The following is a 16,349-nucleotide window of genomic DNA, read 5'->3' on the forward strand; positions in this document are numbered from 1 at the left end:
TCACTTTATGACCTTCGTTTTTCAAAAAGTAATCGTGGGGGTGTGTCTAATGCAGAATCACATCAGTCAATGCATTTGTTGCCAAACCCTGCACCCAGGGGTTTGCATTGCATAGAAACTGGATCTGTATTGAAACTTGTCATGCATGGTCTCAGCCTAGAGATGACTCATCTGTTAAAGACTGTATATTTTTCTCTTTGACTGCCACATTTATTTTTAAAAGAGCTTCAGATTAGCATTCAACTTCATACAAGCCCCATCGTTGTGTTGTAAAATTGCCAGGAAAAAGTACTGCAACTAATTTGCATCTACAAACATTTTTATTTCAAAATAAGTGTTACTATTTGCTTGCATTTCTGTTTCCTTTATAGGCAACCACTGATCCTTCTGAATCATAGTGTATGTGACCAGGACCTTTGACACATACGTCTGGGCAGAAGTATGGAGGTGTGAGGGCTGCCCGGACCTTCCATCCTCCTTTAGGCCACTGAGCCACTATCCAGTGGCCAGACCAAGTCCAGACATTCGGTGCCTTGATGGCTGTAGTTATATGCTAGTCTGGGAATTGAACCCAGGCCTCGTAGGTGGCAGTGTTTCTACCACTGAACCACAATAGCATATTATTTTCTTTGTAGATGAATAGAAATTAGCTTGTTTGATGGAGTTTACCAGTAGTAAAAACAGTGTATCAGTTTTTCCTCATGCTGCAGTTGAAAGACCTAAAAGTAGACTTTATGATTTCCATTGGCTTTCAGACTGCACTTGAGTTCCTCTGAATTAGAGAAACCAAATAGAACAATAAATTACCGTATGCTGTGGTTAAACCACTTTTGACATTTTGAGGGGATAAAATTGGTGATAAGTATGAAAGAAACTTGGCCTTTTCAAGTATTTGCTTGGAGTCTTTTTCTAGTCGTAGCCACAGATGCAGTGAAATGTTTTCCTCTTAATTTTTTGGCTGCAATGTTCTGAAGTCTCTGGGCTCTGTGGAAACATAGCTAGGTCCCAAGAACCTGCCTCCTCATTTCATTTCCACCTGATTTGTCATTGAGCAGATTGTGTATGACAAATGAAAACTGATTGTGAGACATCAGGACCCTGGAGGTACAGGATTTGAAAATGCATTTCGTTCTTTCGTTGCAGGCAAGATGGTTCTGGGAAGCTTATTTTCGGTCAGTGAAAGCAATTGCTTTGGCAACCCTTCAGATTATCAACGACAGGATCTACCCATATGCTGCCATATCTTATGAAGAATGGAACGATCCCCCAGCTATTGTAAGTAGAATAAATTCCTATGGCTTAGTCATAAAGTTTTATGCTCACAGGAACTTGCTGAGCTATGTAACTGGGTAATATTGTTCTGCAGATGTTTTGTGGTATTTGTAATTGGTACAGATAAAATTAATATATTTTTATGGCAGCTGACCAAAATCGTTGATAAGCCATTTTGAGCCTGGTTGTCAAATGCAAATTTTAGTCTGTGCTATTTTTATATTTCACTTATATTTGTATTTCACTTGTAAATTTTGTGTTTAATTCAGTGCCCTTTAAAGTGGAAAACTACAGTGATAACACTGACACATGTCAGATAATGTAGGTAAGCTCTCCAGCCTTCCTTTCCAGGGCCTGCAGAAATACCGCCTCCATTCTAGCTTGCAGTTTTCTTGTATTATTTTAATTTTCCACATAGCTCCATGAATGGATGCTCTCCCTGATATTCTAGTGTACAGCTCCTTTGTATAGTATGTAACAATCAACTTGAATGTGTTGCTGTTTTTTTTCTTTTTAATTAAACAGACTCACTTCCCTTGTCTTGTACCTAGCATTATCAGGAAGAAATGCTAATATAATGATTTACATGTTGCACCATACATCCCCATTCTGCTTTCTTCTACTGCAGAATCCTGAAAATGAATTCATCTCACAATTCTGAGAGTCAAAATATAAAGACACATTTTTACATTTTTTTTTCTATCTAAAGTATTCTCCAAACGCTGAGCTAGCAAGTTGGCATCGGGACCATTTTCAGCAACACAAAAGAGAATTTAGGATTAGCCTTCTCATATTAATGTCTTTAGATGGGTGGTTAGTGACCTCTCAGTATCGAAGAGTGCAAGATGATTGCTACGTATTCTTAGGAAGATTGGTAAGTGAGCACGACGCTTGCAGATATTTATGATGTAGATGGAAGGAGGCAGATAATGAAAATTAAGGGGATAGGAACATTTTAAAGTCCTATCTAGATTGATTTGATGAAGAAAGAATCCCCCAACACCCAGCCTTTTTTTCATTGTAGAAGACAATAGGAGCTTTGAAATTGGAGGACCTGGAAATGGCCTTTTCCTAGCTCTTTTGCTATTATACTGCCCATTCACTGCAGTGGAAATATAGCTTTCACTGTGGGGGGACATTTTGGCCCTTGTGATATTTACCTCCCATTCTTTTGTTCCCCAGGGTACAGTTAGAAAAATTACTGCATATTTATTCTTTTATCCCACAGGCTTCTAGAGTACTCTACAGGAGGTCATTCCTGAAATAAAAAATTCAGCCACTTCTGGTGTGTAACACTGAAATTGTACAGCAACACACCATAGCAGCATGTAACTCTATAGTATAAATAAACAGGAATATACCATATCTATTTGAAACTGCAGAGAGAACTTAAGAAGGCTGAATCTAATTAGCCAAACTGGAATTTGTCCAGGACAGTGGAGTTAACACTTCATACCTTGACTATTTCTTGCCCGCAAATGGTCAGTTCCTTGGTGGTTTTATATCTCAGCTGAAAGAATTTGATGTTTATCCTAGTCTATGAAAATTGCTAACAACATACATGAGTTCATTTCTTTCTTCAATTGTGGAACAGAATGTCATAAAAACGTTCTTTATGAGCTGCATAAGCTCTGCATTAGCCAGCTACACTTAGTGCTTACGGCCCTTTCAGGGTCAGAGAGAGAAAATGTAATTCAGATCATGAGTTGTTCTGTGAATTTAATTTCTCTTACACAAATGCATGTGAACATGCATTCTTATGCATGTGCCCTCTCATGCACGAGCCCTTGCACATACACTCGTGCAGTCACATACACAGGCTTGTAGCATCCGTGTCTGGGTTTGATAAGTAGCTATCTTACTCTTCTTTGCATGTATAAAAATGTCATTCATTCAGTCACATTTATTTAACAAGTTAAAGGCTGCAGCTTTTGACCCTTACTCCCAAAGTAGTAGCAAATAAACTGGAACCTTCAGTAGCCATGACTTGTTCTTAGTGAAAATTTTTGCTTTAGATATATTTTATTTCTTGAAGGGCAGCTTATTTACTGTTGCAGTCTACTAGGGAACCTCCTCTGCACCTAATTTATAATTTGGGGCACTTTGGGAGGTAAGTGTGTACACAGAGCCTACCAGTCAAATTAATAAATCATTGAGCCCTTGTTTTCGAGTAGTTGTCCTGTCCAGTTGTCAGAATGTCACAGATGGTCTCTGCTTGGCAAGAGAATTAATGTAAATGTGTACACTTGAAATGCGAGTGTATTTCTCATATAACTTTGTGCACAACATACACATAACACTTTTAGAATTTCTGATTAGCCTTGGTAGGAAATAAGTGCATGTGTGCACAGGGAGACCTTACAGAATATCTTTTAGGGTAGTGAAGGATGGCCATCATACATGCTGATCCAGATATGAAAATATAGTGAGGGATTAAACAATGCCTGGAATATGTTCTCTGCTTACAAGTTAGTAGTAGTATTTAGGTGTATACAGAGTTCAAGCCTGAATTTACAGCAAATATCCTCAGCCTGATAACCTCAGAATTCTGTTAGTCCAAGTCTGTGACTATAGCTTAATTTTAGACTCTAAGATGTAGCTAACAGTTAATGGGGCAACAACTGCAAGTTGCTATTAATACTGTAATGAAATATGCAGTCTGGTTACATGCAGTAAATTCCCCTTCAGTTAATGTCTTCTAGGGATTTTACTGGCAGTCTGCAAACTTTTTACTGACAGTCTGCAAACTTTTTTACTAACATATATTTTATATAATGTAAATGTAACCCTTCTGCCAGGTCCTGAACAAGGGCTGGGTTCATATTTTGAGGTTTAACACCAGACAGTTTCGTTGTAAATAAAAATGTGTAGATCAGTTAAAAAAAAAAGAGGTTGGCAATCCTGCTTGACTGCAGCAGTGGCTTTACACCATGTTCCTCCACTCCAGGGGTTCCACACTCACCCCTTCACCCTGATTCCCCCAAAACACCCTGCACTATGCTGCTGCCCCCTTCAGCCTTATCCCCACCAGCCTTGCTTCCCTATTCTGGCACAGATTCCCAAAGAAGGACTACCATTTGCCTACCTGTGACTCAGTGGTCTTACAGGCAAGCAGTGGGACGCAGTAGCATGTGGCTTGGGGAGGGGGCCACTGGGGCTGAAAAGCCTTCAGAGAATGCTCCCTGCAGGGTGCTGCACTCCCACTCATGCCAGGTGACACTGTTCTGCTCTGTCCGCTCTTCAGCATCCATCCTTGTTTAGAGACAAAGCTTCAATCAAGCTCATGTTTGCTTAGTTTTTGTTTTTATGGAGGGCTCCATTTTTATAGGCATTAGATAGGTGTTTTTAGCCTGTTTTTTATTGACTGTCTGTAAATATACAGACTGTTGGCAAAACTGCTTGCTTCTGTTCTCAGAATTCACCATCCATACTTCTGCTACAAATATCAGCTGACTCAATCTGATTCTCTTCTCCTCCTTTTCCTCCTTCTGCATCTCTCTGTGCTGTATTTTCAAGTGAACCAAGCAGTAAATATATTATTGTAATCTCATTATGTAGTTTAGGCAAGACCATGGAGTGACAGCTGAAGAAGGATGGTCAGAGGCAATTGGGTATTCTGTGGGTGTGTGAATGGAAAGTTCAGAGAGGGACGTAACCATTTTGAGTGAAGTGCATAGGACAGGTTCAGTGGCACCTGGGACTAGCCCCATATGGCAGTGGCAGTAGGCACCTGGGACCAATTGTCATGTGCCACGTGTGCAGTACATGGGTCCAATCTGAGCAGGGTGGATTAAAATCAACTATTTAAAGAAAAATTAAAAATTGGATTTTATATTTAAATGAGATTTTCTTATATATATTTTTAAGATGCGTTTTTGGAAAAAATAAACCTATATAAAGGTAACTTTAAGATATGTTAAAGCTCAAACATGTCATCATAGAATTCTGATTATATACTATAAGGATTATAACTTCTAATTATATATACTTTTAATTATATAGTATTTGAGACAATATATTCATGTAACCTTTTTAGAAAAGTTTTATAAATAGGTTACAACAGGCCATGGACTATATTAGGGGCCCAATCACAAGGGGTTTCCAGAGGCTCCTCTTATAGTTTAGATTAAAGAAAACCACTCTACCCAGTGGGACTCAGTGTTCATTCCGTTAAGCATCTCTGTGATGCATAGTTTCAGTTCTCAAATTGTGGATTTCTCTCTCCAGAAATAACATCCTTGTTAACAGCAGTACATGGAGATGAGAGATAGCAGACCTGATTACCTACACATCAGCTCTCTTGTCTCTCTGCAAGTTTGTATACACAGATTCATGCCCTTACCTGTCTCTAAAAGTGCATAGTTTCAAGAAGTTAAATGAATAAAGGATATCAAACAGCAAGAATGCACTTCTTAGGGAGAAAACAATGATTAATTCGAGTCAGACAAGGTTCTTTGGGTGAATCTGATATCTTTTATTAGACCAACTTAAATAGTTGGAAAACAATTATTAAGCAAGCTTTCGGGTTCAAAAACCTTTCGTCAGGCTAAGGAAGTTTCAGCAGTTGGTGTGTGCTCTTCCTGGGTGGAATGAAAAGTAAAGAAGCCAGAGGCTGAGCTGGTATGCATACAACACAGGTAGTCAGTGAAAATGTAAATTGAGGAGTCAATGGGTAAGAGACAGGCTGGGGAGTGGGGGGAAGAGAGAGAAGGGGAATGAATAGTGGAGAGGTACCTGGGGAGTCAGATGTCAGGCAGGTTATAATGTGTCATAAATCCAATGTCTATATTTAGTCCATGATTTTTTTCTCTTCCCCGCCCTCCCCAGCCTATCTCTCACCCATTGACTCCTCAGTCTACATTTTCACTGGACTACCTGTCTTGTACGCATACCAGACCAGCTTCTGGCTTCTTTACTTTTCATTCCATCCAGGAAGAGCGCACACCAACTGCTGAAACTTCCTTAGCCTGACGAAAGGTTTTTGAACCCGAAAGCTTGCTTAGTAATTGTTTTCCAACTATTTAAGTTGGTCTAATAAAAGATACCAGATTCATCCAAAGAACCTTGTCTGCCTATGTCCTTAGACCAACATGGCTACAACCTACACCCTTGTATGATTAATTCAAGGCTTCCTGACCAGTGATTTAAATCAATTTGATTTAAATCAAATCCACCCTGAATCTGAGACCCACAGACTACATTGCATGCTGGATGATAGGGCTCCATGGGCCAGATCTTTGATACCCCTGAGCTATTAATTGCCAATTTAACTTAATTGCCAATTTAACTTAATGCAAGGCCATAGCCAGATGTTTGTTGAGAGAATAGAATTATATTTACTTCTTGACTGCTTCTGTCATTTAGGACACTGTTAAGCTTTCTAAAATAATTAAAACAACTTCTGAGCTCTTTGGCTGGCATTTTACATTTCACTTTCCCTGTGAATAATCTAAATCCTGTGGGATGCCAGTCCCTGAAAAATATCACCCCTCCCTTTTTAAACAATAAGTGACAAACATATGATTTCATTGTGTTAAATTTTTGCTTATGCTCTTCCCCAGTAACATTTTTCATCTTCAAAGAGCTGAACAAACTTTAATATCTGTGCTAATTCATCTATAAATAAGGGGAAATCATCCAGCAGTTTTATTAGCTGACACGCATCTGGTATAACTCATTCTGCTTTTAAAAGAAAGCAACATTTTTCTTGCATTATTACATTTCATTCTTTCAATTTACCTTCAGCCACCTTAAATTTTACTTGTGTGAGTGGTTGAGTCATTTGGCTCAGCCTTTATCTTATTTATATTAGATTTATATATTAGATTTCCTACCATATCTCATTAGACAATAAAACGTTGGTCACTGATATGCCACTGATATTTGTAGTGGTTGTGTTTTGGATATATCACAGTGGCACATAACCTTACAGCACAGCAGGCAAGATGATTGGTCCAGGGTTGGCAGTCCATGAATGTGATCCCATGTGTTGGATCCAACCTTGTGTTCCAGCCCAACCCTGAGCACCTGGATCTGTCCATGCACCAGCTCAACTCCAAGTGTCCAAATCCTTCTGCGAGCTGGCCTGTCCTCATGCCAGGCCACATTATCCATCCCAACTTGTCAAATGGGTCCAAAGACTTGACTGAAGGGGAGTGGTAATTAACACTGCCACTGCTCCCCAATTTCCAAATTTCCAGACCCGTGGGGACACCTGTGGGCTGGATGACATGGCTCCACGGACCAGATCTAGCCCTCAGGTTAGGTTGAGAACCACTGAAAAATCATGTATACTAAATATGTAATCGTTCAGACTTAAAGAATACTTTTTCCTTGAAGAGCAAAATTTGACAATTGATTCCTCTTTGACCTGCCAAGATTAGTAGAGTTACTAGGATTCCCTGCACAGTATGGTAAAAGATGACACCATACTTATCCTATGCAGTTTGGCTTGTACCTAATGTGGGAGATTGTTTATCTCAAGCTGCTTGTGATATCCTCCATGGCATGAGAAACAGACTTCTGGACTTGGTTTTTGGCTTGCACTGGAGAGAGAAACTGGGATTCAGATGTTTTGCTTTAATGTCATTTGTAATTTTAAGTCCACACACAATCTGTATCTAATACTGTTAGGTTGGGTTTTTTTTTAGAGCTCTTTTCTTCATCTTCAATCTGGGAAATACTGTAGATGGAAGCATGCACACAAGCATTATGTGGAAGCTTTGCGTTTTTAATTCTCAGGGTAGTTGTTTCAGTTAGATTAGCCTGATGAAACTGTAGGAATGTGCTTGTCCTATTGTTAGGTGGTCCCTCTATTTATTTACTTATTGCCCTTTTTTTTCCTTGTAGTAATATTTTGCTGGCTGGTCTGAGGTGCTCACTCTGTAGCTTGAAAAGTAGGAGACTTGGTTTTCAATCATGGCTTATTAAAGCTATAGAGTGGTAACATTTAATTTACATTTTTAGATGCCATGTGTCATCTTGTCAGTGTTTTCAAACCCTTCTGGCTCCAAAAGAGTCCCTTGGCCTCTAAAAGTTGAACTTTTTTCCCCCCAGGAGACTGCATGGGGAAGTTTTATTTTAAAGGCACATGAGTCCTATTGCAGGACCACCTTTTAGTGGCATTCACATGCTGTGCGATGGACACCAATAGAATATTGGTGCGTTGACAGATAGATTTTGAGATCACTTTCTTTGTGACAATGGTGTTCAACCTTCCAGCCCTGTAGGGCAGGAGAGTGGCATAGAGCCAGACTTCAGGCTGTATCCTGAGGATGGTGTTGGATTCGGCCAGTGGACCAGGATGAGCATGCTGTGTAGGGTGAATCTGTGAGTGTGTTCCAGGGTGCTGTTTCAGCCCTGTGTGCTGGATCTGGCTACAGAGTGACCCCATGCATCAGCTAGCTCTTTGTGCTGGATCCAGCTGCAGAGTGACCCTGGGCACTGGTGCAGTCTGGTGCACGGGGCTGTGTCATATGTCCTCAGGGCTCCCCATGGGACTAGAAATTTTGGGGAAATATGGCAGCAGTAATTGCTACAGTTCTGGAAGAGCTTCCAAAGCTACAGCAATTTAGTGCTGCCTGTGGGGAGGCCCATGTGCCAGATGACATGGCCCCGTAGGCTGGAGATTGAGCACCATTGCTTTTTGGCAGTCGTCAGTCTAGTCCATTGCAAGCTTTTCTCCCAGCCAAATCTCTTGTTTTGTCACATTGTTGATATTAATTAGGAGGGAGAGGTAAACTAAAAACCTAAACATATATTTCATATCATGTGGTCAGCTGATGGAATTCAGAGTTGTAGGAGCTCAGAGAGTAATGTAGATTCAGCTGCAGGATTTCATATTTGTAACTATGTGGTGTTCTTTAGTAATCATAGTGGTATTTAATAATACCACTATGAAATCTATGAAATCAAAATTCATGTCTTAGGGCAGCAATTCCATCAGGCGTTAGCAAGGATTTCACTTAAGGAATCCCTGGGTGCATTGCGATTAAGTATTTGATAGCTTTTTACCTATAACATCAAGTATAGGCCACTGATAGAGGCAGTGCACAAAACTCAAGAGACCAGTGGAGAGGGCTCATCCAGTTTGGAAGGTCTTGTGTTGAGCTAAGGATCCATAATGTAATTGCTGCGGCTGACTCCAGAGAAGTAGAGAGGGTTAACTCCTCTGGTTTTGCCCTTTGACCACTTGAGGATGGGAAGCATGATGAAATACTTTTTCAAAGTACTCATTGGAAACCCATCATGTATAATTGGAGTGAAATAGAATAAATCAAGGCTCTTTTGGTCTGGTAATTCATAATTGAAACCACATTGAGGTTAGTATTGATATTTAAAACAACCCAACCAAAAAACCTTCCCCACGGGGGTAAAGGATAAATACATATCTGCTTTGCTTGGGTGTAGGGAAGAACTGTTTAGCTACTGTACAATTAATCATGATGTAGTCCTTACCTCTTGGCTTTTAAATGACAGTGGGTTGTCCTTGTTCAGATTAAATATGATTTTGCCAAAATTTCTGGTTAGCAAGCACTCAGTCTGTTGATAATTGAAAATAAAACATATATGGAGGAGAAAACCACTATTCCTGTTTATGAAACAGCAGAATTTTATTTTTTTATATTGTTTTTGCCAGTTTTTCCTACTAAATGGTAAGTGGGAAATTATTGTTCCTCTACCAAAATATAGACCTTCTTTTATGAGCTGCATGGTCCTAGAATCAGCAGCTCTTTGTTCCAGTTTGTAATGTATCCTGTCTTCTATTTCTTCAGGTCTCTTTTACACACTTATTTCTGTTAGCCCATAATTGGTCTCTTTTTCTATGAAAAATAAGTGAAATATATTTGTTTTAAATTAGGAAACTATTAAGATATGTTACTACCATTACTTAGCGCTAACTGGTTATTGCCTTTAATTTTCCCTTCCTATTTTTAGTGTCCACTTAGAGTATAAGCGTTTGGGGCTGGCACCTTAAGTCTTAACTGTGTAGCATGTTGCTGTTATATGAATGTTACAACTTTTATAGGAATTGACTGTGCATAGGATCATTAGGAACAGATGTGATTTCTCAGATATCAAATATTCTGGTTTTTCATCCTGGTAAGATTGATTTTTGTGATACCTAATGCACCTCTGCCCTGTCCCACTTGAACTGGTGGCAAGTCTGGGCTTAAGTATCTTGCCTGAAAAGCTCTCATTACTTTGTCCCTATTGCTTAATAGTTCATGGGTCTGCACTAAGAGCAAAAATGCATTGCTAGTTGGGTTTTTTTTTTTTGTTTTTTTTTTTTTTGGGGGGGGGGGGGGGGGAAAGGGGGCCTGATTGTGGCAGTCCTGCACAAACTAGCTGCAACAGTTTGAATCTTTTCACATGGGCATGTCTTTTTAAAGGAGTCTCACACTTCACTAGCTTCAGTTCGGTCTCCCAATCCCTGTCTCTCTCATTCTAGATTCCAGTGCTTTGGCTTTTCATTCTGTCTGCAGAGAACGTTGTCAAACAACTGAGACTGCCAGACCAAATGACATGAGATCCCTGTTAGAGAAGCTGGCATTTGCAACCTGATACTCCTTGCCCATAAAAGTGCTTCACAATAAACAACCTATCAATCTTGGGTTAATTACCATGGCTGCTGTAATGAATATTAGCTGGGGGCTTGGGGCAAGGATTGTCTTATCCATAGCTGAATGTCAGCACTTTATCATGGAAAGTGATGGATGATCACTCCACCAATTCTTGCTCCTCTTTCTGAGAGTGAAAGTTCATATGGGTCTCCATCAGGAGGGTTAATAATGATGGGACTGGAACAAATGTTCACTCACCTCTTGATTTCACCAGTTGCTAGTAAATGGGGAGGAGCCATCCATTTCATGCCTTGCTGCTGTAATAGAGATTTAATTAGGTTGCTGTTAGGATAATTGCCTGCATTGTTTGCCTTTCCCTAGCAGAAGTCAGGAAGACTTGAGTAAATTATGGAGGTTTGAATTTACTCGATTTCCTGCAGAAAGTGGGGTCAAGAGGTCTCAGACTGTAGACACACTCTTCAGGCAGGCAGCAGGGGGTTGGTTCTTAATGGCACTTTGGAGATGCCTAAATGCCCTTTTGAAATGTATCTCTCAAATAAGGGAATTTGGTTTTCTTTCCCTATTAGGGTCCAAGCTTCCAAGTTTCCCTAAGATTATCCTGGCAATTAAATATTATACCTTGCACAGATAGTAGGAACAGTTTGGAGTTAAATAATGTTGCATCTAAAACCTTAAGTTTCTGCTCTTATTTTTGCTCTTTTAAGAAAGGATTTAGCCATTAAAATGCCTTGTACAGTCTTGGATATTTTACATTAATACATTTGGGAAGTGGTGTTCCTCACCAATGGCTTTATGGCTAACAGCCTCTATTATAATACACTACAACCAGAATGAAGTATGCTAAACAGAGTCAATTTAAGGCAAGAGCCCTTAATTTGGATCGTTATAGTTGCTATTAAATAACAATAAGATTATAAACTCTAGGATTGCTTTGCCGGTTATTTCTTGACTGAAGCATGAGATTTTCCTGGCGCTCTGCTTAATATCCAGCTAAACCTGTGTTGCAAATATTCATAAGGAGAGATTGGTGAGGGTTGTAAAAGAAGGCTTTTCATCATTACATAGATAGTGGGCATATATAAAATCCTGATACCTTAAGGAGCAGAGGTTGTTTAAAAACCCTAATAGAACGAACTGTTCTCTGTTAGAATAATTCACCATACAACTTCCTGAAATTGTTTATAATCAAGGGTCATTTCTCACATTTGGTTGTTTTGTCAATACACAGTAAAGAAAATAAGCTTAAAAACTATCATTTCCTAAAGTGTGAGCATTTCAAAGCAGATATCCCTGCACATGTCACTTCTTAACATTATTGTTATAGACCTGTATGTAGGATTTGATGGGCATCCTGGGTGAGCAAGTCCAACCTCCTACTGTCAGGCAATTATGTAATATATTTTCTCTCATAAACTGAGAACTCATCTTAAAACAAGTTAGGTGTTTTTTCCCCATTTCTCCTATTGGAAGACCGTTCCAGAACTTCACTCCTTGGACAGTTAGAAACCATCGGTCTAAATTTACTTTTGTCCAGTTTATATCCATTTGTTCTTTTGCCAGTATTGTCTTTCAGCTTAAACAGTTTTTCTCAATCTCCAGAGTTTACTTTCCTCCCTGATGTATGTGCAGAGAGTAGTCGCATCATCTCTCAATCTTTTTTTGGCTACAGTGAACAAGTCAAGCTTTTTTAGGCTCCTCTAATATAATAGGTTTGCTATTCTTCTCTGCACCCTAGGTGGTCATACAGAGTATTTCAGTAAATGGCATGAGTTACAAGGTGGCAATGGTGAGAGTAGCTGCCTATAGTGTGAAGAGAGAGAATCCAAAAGGAAATGACTAGTTGCTGTACCTCTATCCAACAAACTTGAGCTAATAACTTTGAGTCCATAACATTTGTTTTCCTCCCGATACAGGCAGAATTCTTTATTAACTGGTATTTAATATGGCGTTTGCTGGAAAACATTGGCAGTAACTGGGTAGCGTTTCTACACTATTATATGCGCCCCTAGTTCTTTGTGGGCAGGATTCAAAAGCTTTCCTGAGAAACAGTGTCAGCTATAGTTTTCCCAACTTCCAAATCTTTCTTCCTACTGCAAATAAATAATTGTTTTCTCCTCTATTTCCCTGTCCTGCCCTGCTGTCTTGCCTGGACAGCAGGCTGGAATGAAAATGTTTAGAAATGAAATGTCTGCTGTTTCTTTCCTATCTAATGGTTTCTTCACTCCTTCCTTCCCCCACATCTTCAACTCCAAATGAGGTTGGCACACTCAGTGAGAACTGAATAGTCTGTCTTGTTTCTTGCCAACTGAGCTGGCTTCCTTATGCTGGCAGTTCATTGAAATAAGACCTTTAAAGTCTTAAAAGGGATGCCCTACTTAAAATTCAGATGGAGTAAATAACTCTCTGAAATCAATCTTTGCGTCTTACAGATTTTTTTCTTCAATGCTGTAATGGTTTTTTTCCCCTCCATGGAACAAACCAAGTTTTGTTGAAGTTAATATTTTATCCCTCTGTATTTCGGTGTCAGCATTTGCTTTTTTATTTGTGTGCCCATTTTGTGTCAGGATTATGTATTTGCTGCTTTTTACTCCATTTCCCCTCTGAAGTTGTGGCGCTAAGTTGGCTCTCTGCTTTTTGGCCAAGTCTGGTTTTATATATAAAAAAAAAAAACCAAAAAACCTCAGCAGCAATTAGCAAATGAGAATCAGGCCATGTTAGCTAAGTTTAAAGTGTTCCCCTAATAGCCCTTCCCCCACAAGGCTTGCCATCAATTCTTCACTTTTTCTGAAGCTCATCCATGCTTACACAGTTATTGTTAAACAGTGACAGGAGTCAACATTAGGAAAGGGATTGGGATGCAAGTTTCAAGGCGCTGTGAATCATGAAAAAAGTTGGTTTTTGTTTTGTTTTTTAAAGGCCACTTTCCCATGAATTGTTCTATTAGCTCAACAGGCCTAACTTGGCCAAATACCAACTTGGGTGATTATATTCTGGTTGCTTAAATCCCCCCTTTTCTGTATTAACCTCGATTTGATCCCTCATCCTCTTTTGTTTTATAGAAATGGAGCAGTGTGAGCAACCCACTCTTCCTTCCATTGATCCCACCACAGTCTCAAGGCTTCACAGCTATAGTGTTGACTTACGACCGGGTGGAGAGTCTCTTCCGAGTCATCACTGAAGTGTCCAAGGTGCCCAGTCTATCCAAGTTGCTGGTTGTCTGGAACAACCAGAATAAGAATCCACCGGAAGGTAAGATCCATCATTCAACACGAATGTTGGAAGGTGGGTAGTATATGTTGGCATGGTGGTGGCATTTCACTTGCTCTACACCTGGTGCAAAATAATCTCTTTTCTGTGAACTTTTAAATATGTTTTAAAGCTATTTCATATAATTATATTTTTAACCAAAAAACTGTGACTTGTCTGTGACTTTTTTTTAAAGTAGCAAAGTAAAAAAAAAAAAATGCCAAGGTTTGCATAATGAAATAGAAAATTGTGCTTGTGTCCTTACTATCAGCCTTTTACTCAAAAGCGTACCACATGCAGTTTCACAGAGTGGAGGAGTTTTTCTAATAACTGTAAAACACTGAACAAGCGTCATTAACACATTTTGAAGGTGGAGAAAAACAGGTTTGATGTGTTTGCACTCATTCATCCTCTCTTATTAGACACTGCTCATTACAGTGAACAGCTCATGCCACTAAGCTGTTTGTTCTTGGTAAACATAGAACAAATTTGGTTTGATGCAGCAACATATCTGAAATATGTTGTGGTTATAAAATAAGCATGTTTTGACTGATTAAATGAAAATTTGAGGCGTTTTGGATGTCCTGAAAGAGATTATTAGGACACTTGAATGTCTTGAGAAAACTCTGGGACTGTCCCAATAAGAAGATGTAAAGTCTCTTTATTTAAATTTTTTTTTATTTAAAACACACATGCTTCTATATATACCATTGATGAGCTAGCCTTATGAAGTCTAGAGGATTTTTGAAACTGAGTGTTGTTTTTTAATTCATGGGTTTGTAAAATTAATGTGTGCCTGTGAATCCTTTTTAGATAGTTTAAAACCATAGTGCTTTTTCAGGGGAGATTCAGTTCCAAAAGGATATTAAACAGAAGCTTGTTCACAGGATTGGAGAGAGAATAACCATGTGCTTCTAAAAGCAGGACAGCCCCAAATGGGGTATCTTTCCTTATCTAGTATTTAGTATCTTTCTATTTTCCGCCTCCTGTTTTCTTGCAAAGTCTTGTTTTCCATTCATTGCTCCACTGGATTATTTGTTCTATTTTTCTCAGCCTCAACTGATGTGTGAAATCCCTGGTGTAGAACTCTGAATTAAGCTTTCTGATTTCCATTGTCTGAGGCCATGTCTATGGGTGCTTTGCTAGCAAAGTTATACTGAGGTACCGTATATGCAAAGTACTTTGAATGTGGATGTTGCTTTTATTAGCAAAATATTGTTTTGTATATAGCTTGATACAAGCTATGATACAAAGCAACTCATATAAATAAATTAGATAAAACGTGAAACTGAATTAATCATCACATGGCTTATTTAAGATCCTGTTGCATTTTTGCAAAACTCAGGCTTTGTTGGGACCCATTATTTATTCTGGAGACTTGTTCTAGTTTAAATTGTATTAAACATACATATCTTGTCTCAAACTGTTGTGTAGTACTTCTTTGCTAAACACCCATACTATGGCTGTAGAGCAGTGATAACTGAAACGATTCTTGCATCTAGGTGTGCATGATAGTATTTTTTAATCTTTCAAGATGGAAAGCATTGCACAGAAGCTTGGACAAGCTGATTGGGTTGTATAAGAGGATTTTTTTTTTTATTGAAGGCATATTTGAAATGCAAAACTGAGCTAATTCTTCAATGCCATTAACTTTACAGAGACATCCAGTGCATACCACTGAAACTATTTGACCCAAATAGATTGTTTCCATATAATCCTTCATCTAAGATTTACAGGAAAAATTGAAACAAGCAACTAATTTGAACAATTTTTTCTATTAATAATTCATCTTTAGTAATCTTAGAGCTGAACATTTATTTTGCATGCATATTCATGTTCTCTCCCTGAATTTTGCTCAGATATTGTTGAATCATAAGTCGTTGTTCCAAAAGCTTTGGGTCTTTTGCCTCCCAGTAATAGATCTGTGTCCCATTTAAGAGCCTTGGCTGCTGTATGCTTATGTTATATCTAGGGTTGTACTGCAGAAGAAATGTGTTTGTTTCTTCTGTTGCTCTTAGTTCTCCCCCTACATCTATTTATTTTTCATGCTTTGATAACTCATGTAATCTCCTGGACTGCAGCCCAGGAGAGGGCAGTTTGATTAAATTAATTTGTTTTAATTCAGACCCATGCAGTGTGTTCCACCTGGCTATTTGTTGGAGCAGCAGGCCTTGGCTCTACTTAGTCTCTCATTCAGTCTGCCTGTTAGTGATCCTAATCCTTGGACTTCAAAGCTTCTTCCATTTA

General features: G+C 39.0%; 1 protein-coding gene across 3 annotated transcripts in view; it reads left to right on the forward strand.

The window, feature by feature from the left end:
* EXT2 (exostosin glycosyltransferase 2) overlaps positions 1-16,349 on the forward strand; it is a 106,725-nt gene that overhangs the window by 53,139 nt on the left and 37,237 nt on the right. For all 3 annotated transcript variants that reach the window (XM_006274085.4, XM_019476897.2, XM_059722769.1), the window contains exons 8-9: positions 1,144-1,275; positions 13,916-14,105. In XM_006274085.4, the coding sequence (XP_006274147.1) occupies positions 1,144-1,275; positions 13,916-14,105 (322 nt within the window). The remainder of the gene's footprint in view (positions 1-1,143; positions 1,276-13,915; positions 14,106-16,349) is intronic.

The sequence above is a fragment of the Alligator mississippiensis genome, chromosome 2 (genome assembly GCF_030867095.1).
Source record: "Alligator mississippiensis isolate rAllMis1 chromosome 2, rAllMis1, whole genome shotgun sequence".
Taxonomy (NCBI): Eukaryota; Metazoa; Chordata; order Crocodylia; family Alligatoridae; genus Alligator; species Alligator mississippiensis.